Source organism: Lycium barbarum, chromosome 2 (genome assembly GCF_019175385.1).
Source record: "Lycium barbarum isolate Lr01 chromosome 2, ASM1917538v2, whole genome shotgun sequence".
NCBI lineage: Eukaryota > Viridiplantae > Streptophyta > Magnoliopsida > Solanales > Solanaceae > Lycium > Lycium barbarum.
In genome coordinates, this window is record NC_083338.1 from 5,005,846 (window position 1) to 5,019,143 (window position 13,298).

At 34.4% G+C, this 13,298-nt stretch overlaps 1 protein-coding gene across 2 annotated transcripts; it reads right to left on the minus strand.

Moving 5' to 3' along the window:
- Window positions 1-223: 223 nt before the first annotated feature.
- Window positions 224-9,290, minus strand: LOC132625951 (E3 ubiquitin-protein ligase RHF2A-like). Of its 2 annotated transcripts, none has more exons than XM_060340625.1 (9): window positions 9,125-9,290; window positions 7,296-7,439; window positions 7,122-7,168; window positions 4,775-4,837; window positions 4,573-4,660; window positions 3,770-4,101; window positions 3,011-3,091; window positions 2,514-2,858; window positions 224-621 (listed from the first exon to the last, which is right to left on the minus strand). In XM_060340625.1, the coding sequence occupies exons 2-8, from the start codon at window positions 7,428-7,430 to the stop codon at window positions 2,567-2,569; spliced, it is 1,038 nt and encodes a 345-aa protein (XP_060196608.1). In that variant the 5' UTR covers window positions 7,431-7,439; window positions 9,125-9,290; the 3' UTR covers window positions 224-621; window positions 2,514-2,566. The 2 variants fall into 2 exon arrangements, with proteins under 2 accessions (XP_060196608.1, XP_060196606.1); XM_060340623.1 differs by having other exon boundaries at window positions 3,011-3,094; window positions 9,125-9,286.
- Between the last annotated feature and the right edge of the window lie 4,008 nt (window positions 9,291-13,298).

A 13,298-nucleotide genomic window follows, 5' to 3' on the forward strand; every position in this document is an offset into this window, starting at 1 on the left:
GTTGAGTCCAAACTAGGATCAAGAATTCAAGACTGTTTAAGAAGTAACCATTGTCGGTGGATACTCAATAAGTGTATAATCAAACAACAACATACCTAAGTGTAATCCCACAAGTGGAGTATGGGAGGGTAGATTGTATGCAGACATTACCCCAACCTCGTGAGGTAGAGAGGCTATTTCCGGAAGACCCTCGACTCAAGTGCATCAAATCAAAAAGAAAATATGACAGTGAAGAATACGTAAAGCATTACATATTCAGTGTATAATCAATATACATATTTGTGCTTCCTTTCTCTTATAAAGAGAAGAGAAGGTTATCAAGCTGCAAATGCAGAAATTTCATCGAACTTTCAAATGATATATAATGGGAACATCCAGCACAAACTCCAAATGCCAAATTTTAGGGAATGTTCAACATTCAACTCATGTTTACACACTATAAACAATTTTATAGGTAGTCGAAAAAGAACATTCTCTTTCACTGGCTATTCATTTCCTTGTTCTGATCCGACAACATATCTTCGGCATGAAAAATATAGTACATCATCCCTAGTTTGGGATTGAGGCGTAATTGTTGTTGTCGTCCTCACATATCATATTTGGAGATGATGAGCTAAAAACCTGAAAAACAGAATAAATCTCATCATAAAAAAGCAATAATCTCGAAGGGAAGCCTCAGAGCAACGGTAAAGTTGTCTCCGTGTGACTTATAGGTCACGGGTTCAAGTCAAGGAATCAATCACTAATGTCTGTGTCATGGTACACCCAGTGGCGGAGATTAAAAAATCTAAAAACGCCTAAAGCTAAAAAGATTAGAAACTGTGGTTAGCAGGAATTGGACCCGCGTCCTATAAGAGAATTTGAACCCCCTTTGCCGTGGAGCTGAGCTTTTGGCTTGAGTCTAGGGGATTCAACATTTAATATATATACATAAAACAGAACTTTTAACCCTATATACACAGTGTAGTTTTACGACAAAGAGGGTTCTTTCGGACCCCCTTCATTCTATCTAGATCCGCTCATGGGTACACCCCCTTCGGGTGTGACCCTTCCACGGATCCTACGTGAACGCAGGATGCTTCGTGCACTGGGCTATCCTTTTTACAAAAAAGAGATAATCTCACGTACAAGGAGCAAGTTAAGATGTAGAGAGTCAGCAAATAAGGCCATCTTTTGAGAAATAATTCATCCAAGTTTCATAAATACCAGTAAACATACTTAGATCTTTTCATCTTCTATATGATCAACAATAGCAAGGACAGCGAGAAGATTTGCTAGTATCATCCAGGGGCGGATCTAGGGTACCGGGTGGGCATTTCCGGGAACCCAATAACTTTTGCGCAGACCTTGTATTTATATTAACAAATCTGTTGGGAACCTCTTAACGAAACAGTATGTTGGTCCAGCGGCAGCAATGGAAACCACTTAAGCTTAGCTTGCCTTATAGATGGGGGTTCAATTCCCCTTCACATATAAAGAGGTTTTCTTTTTATTGAGATTATTGGGAATCAATAAACTTCAAATCAACCACTTAAGCTTAGCTGGCCTTATAGATGGGGGTTCAATTCCCCTTCACATATAAAGTTTTTATTGAGATTATTGGGAATCAATGAACTTCAAATCATGGATGTATTAGCTAATATATGCTCTACCGAACACGGACGTTAACAAAAAAACACAATCACATCCATGATTTCAAGTCAATGAGTTATGATCTTTATATATGTGCTAATCTTTTTCCACATATATATAGTCTACTCTATTCTAGATCCGGCATTATTGACAAGAACCAAGATACTGCAAATCTTACTTATGCCAATAAGTCATGCCAATATCTTTCCTAATACCAAAAGACACTTATAGCATCATTCAGGAAACATATCATAAAATGTGACGTCGTACTTAACCGTTAACTGATTTAATAGAGTTAGGCTACTGAACTACATGCCTATTATTATTGTTGTTATCTTTTCTTGAGCTGAGGGTCTATCGGAAACAACCTTCCTACCTCCCAAGGTAAGGGTAAGGTCTGCGCAAGTGCGTACACTCTACCCTCCCCAGACCCCACCATGTGGGAATATACTGGGTATGTTGTTGTTGTTGTTGTTGAGGCTGCTGAACTACATGCCTTACTTGTACTAGCAAACTATATCTTCTCATATATACATACCTTTAATTTAAACATATTCTTTGCATGGACATTTTGCTTTTGGTAAATTACTTGTATTATTACCAAAAATGAATCAGTTAAGAAAAGAGGGGGGAACATGCTACTGGACACAATCCCAGTAGTCAGTTCCCGACTTCAAAAGACATGAAAAACAATCATCCTACTACAGTGGACTACAGAGGATAAGAATTTAAACTCTCCAGCCACTTTGCGTGGAGCTTTAAAAACATGAAAAATACTAAAAAGATAAGGCAAATCATCAAAGGGCGCATATTTAAACACAAAATAAGAATAAAAAGACTATAGAAGGAAGAAAATGCCTCTTACTGAATAAATTGCTTACTTTCGAAGATGAAACGATGAGGACAAATGCCATGCGACTGATTAAATAATGACTTAATTCCGAGCTGAACTTGCAGAAAAAGTCGTAGAATTATTTCCGTTCAATCTGCTTCCGTTATGAGTAACCACATTATCATTATGTCTCTGATCAGTATTTGAAGGATCCACTATGTTATTGTCCGTTCGATTTTCTCGCGTCTCGAGGTGTTCCATCATACGAGATACATTAGCAATTCCAGCATTAACCTCTCTCCTAACTTCGGAACCAATATCTGCCATAGAAGTGCTTCGAGAAAAGAATTTCTCCTTCCACCCTCGTGTACTCTTTGAGATCGATTCTCTGTACCTGGAAAGCAAAACCATATTCAACATGCTTCTAAAATGACACTCTAAACAATAACTAGACGTGCTTCAGTACAGAAAAAGAATTATTAAACAATAACTAGATGTGCCTCTGTACAGAATAAGAATTATTAAAGCAAGTACAGTAATTCATACTTCATTGACATTGCCGATAATGACTGAAAGACTGATGGTCCTGCTGTATGCTGATTTTCTGCCAAAGATGGACTAGAAGAGCTTCTAAAATGAAAGAAAACCAAAAGATAATGACAAATTTGAGTTGAGAAACATGTGTATCATTTAACAATTCCAGCTCAGAAGCAAATTGTATAGTTTACACAAGAAAATGATAAACATAGCCGCTTATGTTTGAGGGTAGGTTCAAAATAGTCCCTTAAATATGCATTTAACAGTTTTGGTCCTTAAAGTTTGACAAAAGTTAACACTTGTAGTCTGCGTTCAATATTACCGAACTCTGCTTGCTAGTTTTGACGGGAACTATGGAAAAAAGAAAAGTAGCGGGAACTCACATTTAGAGGTACAATTTTTGTAGTTTCTACTATTTTTGATTTATTTGTTGAGTCTGGTGCAATCTTTTGAGGTGTAATTTCTGCTATTTTTTTTTAATATCATTTTAGTGTCTAGTGCAGTTTTTGTGTTACATATTTAGGTTTTGATAGGACTTTCTTGGAATTTAAGGTTAAATCTTTTTCCCCCCACTATTTCCGTCAAATCTAACAAACATAAATTGTTAAATATTTGATGGAGACTAGAAGTGTTAACTTTTGGCAAACTTAAAGGACCAAATTTTTTAAGTGCATACTTAAGGGACTATTTTGAATCTATCCTCAAACATAAAGGGATCATTTTTGTCATTTGTTGATGTTTAGCCAGGAGATTGAAAAGCATCAGTACCTATCGCCAACAGATATTCCTTGTATGACTGTTTGGGGGCGAACATTTCGAGACGATGATGCAGAAAGTTGATTACTTTGATCAGTGTCGCTGTGGACAGCAGTAATAGGAAGAGAAGGATCAGCTATAGCTCGGCCAGAATCTGATTCAGCAGCAGGAGATGGATCAGGATGAGTTGAAAACACTAAAAATTGTGGACGGCCATGGGAAGATGACCGATTTCTTGAGCCCTCTCGTTGACCAATATGGTGTCCCCTTCCCATTGCTGCAGCAGCAGCCAAATGCTGAAGAATGCGCTCTTCGAGTTCAGACTCGCTCATCCCGGTGGTCAACTAGAGGGCAATCAAAAGAAAATGAGATGATGCAACATTATAGAGAAAATGACACAAATGGAGGGGGAAAAAAGATTTAACTATAAGCACCAAGAAAGTCCCATCAAATCCTAAAATATGCAACACAAAAAGCTTCCCTAGACACTATACAAAAAATATAAAAATAGCAGAAATTACACCAGACTCTAGAAATAAATTAAAAATAGCAGAGACTACAAAATTGTACCTCTAAATATGAGTTCCCAGCATAGTTCCAGTCAAATCTAACAGAGTGCGTAAATATTTGACTGAGACAAAGTGTTAACTTGGAAAAATTATAGGACCAAAACTGTTAAGCGCCTACTTAAGGGACTATTTGAACCTACCAATTACCATCAAATATAACGGACCATTTTTGTCATTTTCTCCAACATTATAGCTTGTGGATATCAAGCTCAGATGGACAATAAATATGCTGAAATTCAAATTTACCAGAGTAGGAGGACGGAATACTGTAGCATTTCTTGCCGGATTAAACCTAATATTCCTCTCTTGTTCCACAGCCTCAAGCAATTCTTGACTGCAATATCATCCAAATCAAGGAAGTCAATCAAAATTGAATATCAAGGTAACGCATCACATGAGAAAGAAGTGAAAATTATGAAATTGGAAAGGGAAAAGAAGCAAAATGAACCTTGTAGGATCTTTCAGACTTAGGGGCTGCCAACACATTGGACAATTAGAACTTCTCTGATGCCTGTTTTAAAAAATATATACAAATTATAATAAACTCGAATAATATGTATGTAAGTTTTGAACTTCAGAACTAAAATCGGTCCAAGAGTTTGACAAGCTTTCATCTACAGAAAAGTGATTTTAACTAACAAGAATATGGGTTACAGAGTTTAAAATTAACCCCCCCAAAAAAAAAAAAAATGTGAACATCAAAAATAACATATCAAACATCTCCCAACTAATAGGGAAAACTTACAGAGAGAAACAACCTGAAATGAGATAGTTGCCATGCATATTCTAGCAATGCAAATACTTTATAACCTAGCAAATAAAACTATGGACAACTAATAAGAAGACCAGTTTCTACAACACCATTATTTACGTCTATCTTTATGCACAAAAATTACCACCACTAGTCCATTCATTCCCTCTCAGTCTATGGTTCATTTGTTTGTAATAAGAAAACTTTGAGATTAGAAATCATACAACTTTAGAAATAACGATAGCTGCACTAAGTAACATGGTTACCCTTGTATAATGGTCTCTACTTCAATGTAATCACGAGTCATGATGCTAATTGCTACACATTTACTCACAAAAAAGGACAAAAGAAAAAGAAGACCTACACTCACTCTGATTATGTACCTAAATACAGACGGAGGAATATAAGAAATACTATATGGATCTATTTGATGCAGCCTTGTCTTTAAGTTACAAATCGAGCTTTGTTTGTTTCAGACGTTATGACTGTTCAGAGTTCCTATTGTGTGAATCGAACCCTTATGTACTTTGTCAACAAGACATACAATATTTAGTGAATCAGTGATACTGCATTATGAATTGATCTAACTCTTTATATCTCTCTTATTATTCACACTCATTCTCCTATTTCTCTCTATCCTCTCTTTCTCCATCCCTTCTCCATTCTAGTGATACATCAATTTTGGCATCAGAAACCAGGTTTTGATTCATTAAGCGGCTACACTTTTAGAACTCGTTACTTATTATATAAACCCAGTCAACATCATTCAGCCGACATCTTTCATCATTTAACTGGAAGTGACAATAAGAAAGCTTGATCTCTCTTAGAGTTAGTGATAGCACTCCTTGTACTACCAGACACAAACATAAGTGGAATTCAATCCAATATAAGATGGTTGGTACAAGCAAAAATAGTTCCTTTGAAGGATCATCGCTTGATGCTGCATGTACTAACGGGGATGAATTCCGATCTGTAAATCTACGTCTTTTGGAACTATACCAACAATCTCACCCACCAGCGTCACATTTTCTCCAACTGAGGGAGAATGATGTAGCTTATCTTTATCTTTTAGTTAAGAACAAACTAGAGATAAAAAAATTATATAATTGTGGTGTCCGGGTCAGATTGTGCGCACCTCGACTACGAGGTACCTATTATCTCCACTAGCACAAATACTGGATAACTCTGTTCACGGAGGCTTGGATACATCGAAACCACCTAGTGTTTTTGCTTCTGCTGGAATTTGGACCTCAGACCTCATAGTTCTCAACCTACTTCATTGGCTCCTGGGCCACACCCTTAGTGCGATGTAGAGATCACATTTTATCTATTACTTAGAGATACTATTATCTTTTAGTTAGAGATAAGCTTTTGTTTATTAGTTTGAGATGATCCTAATCTTAGTTACAAGAAAACTTTAAATTGTTATTCAGGCTTCCTATTCTACAAAGTGGATAGTTATGATTTTGCTGAGAAGACTTGAGTAACACTTGATGAATACTTTATGAATTGAGCATTCTCCTATATCCTTTTCTTTCATTCTCCTATATCTCCCTATCCTCCTCCTTTTTTCCCTTCTGCTACTAAATGTGTCTTTTTACACTCAGACTGCAACTGGCCAACTCTTTTTTACTTCTCTGTGTTGCTATCCCAACTCACATTTACGATAGCCACCCCCTTCCCACGAAAGGACAGTCACAAAAGCTATCAAGTTTAAGTTTCTTCTTCTATTCCTCACTGGATTTAAAATCTTCAAGTGACTTTTTTTAGGCCAGACAACAACAAATAAGCTACTGAATACAAAATAAGAAGAGCCTATGTTGCTCGTACTCTTCAAAAATCCCCAGGGATGCTTGTCGGATCCTCCAAAAATACACTATTTTTGGAGGACCCGACTCGGGTGCTACAGCATTTTTGGGGAGTCCGAGCAACATAGAAGTCAAGAGCAGTATATTGAGATTCTCAAAATCAACTTCACGAAAAAAAAAAAAGATTCTCAAAACCAATAAAGATGGTAGAAGCAGGATTTTGTGCAACAGCGTACCATTCTAGGATGCACTGGAGGTGAAACTCGTGCTTGCAGCTTGTTAACTGTTGAAAAACAAGAGACCAGATATCTTAGACAAATTAACGCCTCGGTAAAAAAGGGCCAGAAGGAGCACAACAATCATATACTTAATAAACAGTTTTATACTGTGCAAAAAGTACTAGTATTCACCGTGGAAGGATCGCTGTCACTGAAAGCCTCCAGACAAATGCTGCAGGCGTCATCACAGGCATCTTGAATTCCTCCTTCCACAAATGCTGCAGCTGATATGATATTATTATCTGCTTTCTTAAGCTCGTCGCCCATTCTTAGAACCTAACATATGCAATAACACCCCAAGTATCATTTGATTTAGTAGGCATTTGGACATAAGAAATGTAATATTCGAAAAAAAGTTGAAAAATGAAATTTGAAAATTTGAATTGTGTTTGGACATGCATTTAACTTGAAAAGGGGTTGAACTTTTGTGAGAGGAAAAAAATCCACTTGAAAAACTGGTTAAAACCACTTTTTCAAACTTGAAACTCATCTTCAAAATATTTTTCAAAAACTCAGTCCAATGAATGACCAAACGTTGTTTTGAGGATGGGCAAACGGGAGATTAATATCGCATGATACTCCTATTAGCATCTCCCAAGAGCAAAGAACACTAGAATAAAGTAGAAATCGAGAAAACGAAATAAAAATTAGAAAGTTCCTCCGCATAACGTGGAGAACTCTATTCATAACTGATGAATGCTTAATCGATGTATAACATAAATGGGACACTCGAGAATTCTGAAGAAAATTGAAGAGTCCTCATTAAAATCCTTATTAGTTCAACAAAATCACTATACTCAATATGTGCGGTTAGATGCATTGAAGTCCTTCAATTCGCAGAACAGATGAAAAAAATTCAAACGTTAACACAAACATGAAGAAATTTCATACATTTAATGAAAGTACCATGTGAATATTCTCAATCTGTGCATACACATACACTAGAACTCATTCATTTGTCAGACAAAATTAAAAAATGCCAACTCTAAAAGACCTTAATAAATTTCCCATGACATTCACAACAAAAGAATTGTTCTCAGTAAAATATATCTTCATTCCATAAACTCATCATCCTGGTATTCTCAATAAGCACATATACACGGGGGCGGAGGTACCATTTTAGCTAATGGCTTTGGCCCAAACTTCGTATTTATGTTAATTTTTTTATTTCATATGTATAAGTAATCTATCCATATCCCAGTAAACAAGAAGGATTGTGGTTCAAAACCAATAAACTAAAAATCCTAGCTCCGTCACATACATTACAAGTCCTTCATTTTATCAAACAAAGGGAAAAAAGGTGCAAACTTTAACACAAATATATAAACATATTAACATTCACCACAAGAAAATTCTTGATAATGTGCACCACAATTTTAAAAATTCCTTAAAATCATCATCTAGGTAACAAAGGGGGAAAATGCAAACTTTAACACAAATATATAAACAAATTCCACATATTCACATTAACCCCAAGAAAATTCTTGATAAAAATGCAAACTTTATCACAACAACAAAGAAATTTCACATATTTACATTCACCACAAGAAAAATCTTGAAAATAAAAAAATGCAAACTTTAACACAACTTCAAAGAAATTTCACATATTTACATTCACCACAAGAAAAATCTTCAAAATATACAAACTTTAACACAAGTACAAGGAAATTTCACGTATTTACATTCACCACAAGAAAAAATCATGAAAAACAAAATGCAAACTTTAACGCAACAAGGAAATTTCACATATTTATATCAACCACCAGAACAATCTTGGAAAAAAAAAAAAAAGCAAACTTTAACACAACTTCACAGAAATTTCACATATTTACATTCTTCACAAGAAAATTCTTGATAATGTGCAATAAATATTTAAAAATTCCATAAAAAGAACAACTACAATCATCATAAACTAGATCAATAAGGGTCAGAATATTCATATTATTGATTAGGAAATTCACCTCAAAAAAAAAAAAAGATCAGACAAATGTTGTGGAAAATGTTTCAAAGGAAAAATATGCCATGAATTAGAAATATTAAAGCTTTGATATTTTTTCTCATAAAAATGAGAAATGAATACTTGTCTTGAATTTAGAGACAGACAAAGAGATAGAAATAAGGGAGACAAAAAAAAAAAGAGAATAATTAGAAAATGGTAATGGGGGTCACGTTATTTTGCCACCTAGTATTATTTTTGTCATTTACTCATTTTGTGCTTATTTAACAATAGAGAAATAAATCACCGTCAAGATTGTAGTAGGAAGAGAGTTAGGTTTCTTGATCCATAATTACAAGTTTCGGGTTCGAACTTTTATGCTTATACGACATGAATTTAAATTATTTTTGCTCAACCAAACACCTTATAGGAAATAAAAAAGAAAAAACAACAATAACATATCCAGTATAGTCGCACAAGTAGGGTCTGGAGAGTATAGAATGTATGCAGACTTTACCTCTACCTTGAGAGGTAGAAAGACTGTTTTCGATAGACTCTCGGCTCAAGAAAGAAATAATTAGAAAAAAATGAAAATATAATATATAGAAGTGCCTTGAATTTGTCAATGTTTTCATATCAAATGCCTAAACTAACGTTACTATCAATTGAACACTTGAATTCAAGCTAAAGTGGTAAACTTTACTTGCATTCGATGTTTGTAATAAATCATATTAATTTATCATGATTAAATTATACGTTAATGTAAAAATATCTATTAATTAACTATGACTTATAATAATTATGATAATATCGTGTAATCGTTGAGTCAACATGAACCCGGGCGGTAAGTATTAAACCAACTTCTTATTCTCTTCTATTTACTAAAAAAATATGAAGATGTTTGATTTGCATATATTACAAAAGTAATTTAAGCTCTTAAGCCAAAACTATGTTGCAGAATAATTCAAAGTTTGTGATCCATAATATTGATGTACATAACTAATACTACATGCGGAAACCAAGAAATTTCTTATCAAAGTAAAACTTTAAAGAGACACACACATATGAACTAAAGGTTGATGTATTTGTGAATGAATTGTGCATATACCTTACGATGATTTATATGCCTTGTTCAGTCAACTAATTAGTAGTTTGTAAATCTTTTGTCCCTTTTTTTTTAACTTATGGAGAGAAGTTCAGCTACATTATTATTAAGAAAACAACGTGATCATAAGCGAATCAAGATATTTGTAAACCCGAGATATCTGATTATGGTTGGGAGGATTTCATTCATCACACTACATTTCTTGGTGATACATTTTTTTAGCTTTATTTTTCTTTTTAACCATTTAGTATCTGGAGTTTTTTGGCTTGACTAACCCAAACACGCGCCATATATATTCTGGAAAAGTGATTCCTCTCAAGAATTTATTTATTCTTAGGGTTCAAATCTAAGGCGTTTAGTTAAAGTCGAAGGAATCTCATCCACCTATCCCATTATTTTATAGTAAACTTTTGGGGTTAGGAATGCGAAGTTGATAGGATATGATCTCTAATCACGAACTTATGTTCTTTGAAGAATAATTTGGTGGCATATGATTGGTATAATTAAATTATAATAGTATGACATGACAAGTTATCCACACAATGATATGGCCTGTCCTCTTGAAATATAATATAGTACGTATACATGTTGCATTTGTTTAGATTTGAGGATTAGGCTTTATTTTGTTAAGTAAGAAATTATTATTGTATTATTCGATTGTTACAAGTCTTATATTACTGAAATATGGATTAATGTGTTGCTGAATGAATTGATGCATATGCTTCCACAAAAGTGAAAATCACTCAAAGGAGAAACCCAAGTCATTAATTGATCTACATGTCTCTGTCTCCATGGCTTCATTGATTTTTGTTGCTTCAAAATGACCAAAGATTTAATATATCATTATTATTTTTTTGCAATCCATCCTATAAGAAGAATTAACGAAAATAAAAATAAAAAGTCAAACAGGAAGAAGGGAGAAAAAGAAGAGCGTGAAAATAGAAGCAACAATTAGCCGTTGGGTCTTATATTCATAAATCACGCTATTAGTGATGGACGGAAGAATGTGAAGATTTTGTTTGATGCTAAAAATGTTGTTGATATGACCTAGAAACGAGTGGCTACTTCGTGGGAGGTAGAAGTGATGTGTGAACACATCTGGAAGCTATCAAGCTTATTTAATCATATCGATTTTATATATATACCTAGAGGTTGGAACAAAATAGCTCATAATTTAGCTGGTTTTGTTATTTCTTTGCTGAAGCAGATCTCTTGGGAGAAGTTTTTCCCAAGCTGGATTGAACATGCTAATAAAGTTACTTTTGAACTATGTAATATGTTGATGCAGTAATACAAAGTGGTTAGTTTCGAGGAAAAAAATATTCATATATAGAGAAAAAAAATAAGGGGAACAAAATTTAAATAATAACATAAATATGGGACATACAAGGAAATATTCTCCCACTCCTACTTCCTTGCTTCTACCCACTCCTCACCCCTTGTCCTCATCTACCTTCTATTTTTCAAGAATCAATTTCACTAACTATTCATTTGGAATTTAATATGCTATACTTTTTGTCAAACTAAAATTTAATTATTAAGGTTGAAGCACGAATATTGGACCAAATCAATTATTCATTGTTCGGAAATGTCAAATCTAAATCTAAATTATGCAGGTGGTTTGAATTTAGTTGATATGGCTACTTGGAATAGGGCAGTAATATGCAAATACTACTGGAATGTATGTCACACGAAGGATAAATTGTGGATTCAGTGGGTTCATATATACTAAATAAATGTTGTAATATTTTAAAGATTTTTTTGACACTTGGCAAGAAAGACCAAGTGTCATTGGTATAAATTATGGTGGCATGTTTTGTAATGCTGTCAAATTTACATGAATTTATAAGGATGAGTCCCTATTTTGATGGTAACTTTTTGCCAAGTGGATGGACACTTGTTCATAAGCAAGTCTATATTTAAGCCTATAAATAGGCTCACATTTCCTCTTCAGAAAACACAACCCAAGAATAAAAAGAGATCCCTCCTTTCCTTTCTTTTATCAACTCACGTCCTCTTCCTCTTTTTAATATTTCCCATAAAATATTAGTTGTTCATTTTTTCTTACTTCTTTATCTATTAAGCTGGATTTATTATTAATTTTGCTAATTCATGTATTCTCTAATAATTAAATTAGAAAAGGACTTGTTTAATCCTGGGGAGATATTTCATATTGCTGAAATAGTTTCTTAGGACAGTGCCTAGCACGACTCAAATCAGACTGTGTATTTACTAAAATATTATCGTAATAATATTTAATTTTCAGTATTGTTATTTTGCTAAGTAAATAATATTAATTATTATTGTGGTTTTCTCAACAATAAAGAGGAAAGCAATCTGGAAAGTACAAACTAAAAATGCAATGCATGGATAGTTAGAAAGACCATGAAGGCGCAAGAATACTTCTGGCTATTCACATGAAGACATTATGAATTTGGACTCCATCAAAATCTTGCTTGTCCTAAATGGATTTTTATACTGAGAATGGTGGCTCATAGAAAGCTACATACAAGAGACAGATTGGCAAAATGGGGAGTGACAAGAGACAAGGCTTGTGTACTGTGCAACTCAGCTGATAAAACTCTAGGGAACCAATTCTTTCAATGCTCTTTCTCTACTTCGATATGGACAAGGTTGTTGAGCTGGCAGGGTATAGCAAGGCAAGGGTTAAAATGGTTCGGATCTTTCAATTCATAGATGTAGATCTCGGACCTATTAATGTGGATATTTCTGAAACTCACACATAAAAAAGGAAGTGAGTTAGACAAAAAAGAAAGTGAGTTGGACAAAAAAAAAGTGACTTGGACAAAAAGAAACGAAGTGGCTTAGACAAAAAGAGACGAAGTGACTTAGCTAAAAAAAATTGTCAATAACCTCAGACCAATCAATCGAATATTGAATAATACGTAACCGATCGAACACTACTTCCATAAGAAATGGAGTGGGCTATTCAGCAGGCGAGAGGGAATGGTGTCAAAACTCAGGTCCATTGAATGGTCTTAGCATGTTGCATCTTGCAGGCTAGAAAGGAACAATCGAATCTTCCAAAGAGTGGCCAAATCTGAGGATATAAATTGTAAACTTATTGCTCAGG

Bases quoted from the DNA above. Each gene is read 5' to 3' on its own strand.
- LOC132625951 (XM_060340623.1), bottom strand. From the start codon at position 7,430: ATGGGCGACGAGCTTAAGAAAGCAGATAATAATATCATATCAGCTGCA. The intron at 4,102-4,572 runs GTAAATTTGAAT...ATTGCCCTCTAG, and splicing joins TATTCCGTCCTCCTACTCTG to TTGACCACCGGGATGAGCGA. The intron at 3,095-3,769 runs GTACTGATGCTT...CTTTCATTTTAG, and splicing joins GGAATATCTGTTGGCGATAG to AAGCTCTTCTAGTCCATCTT.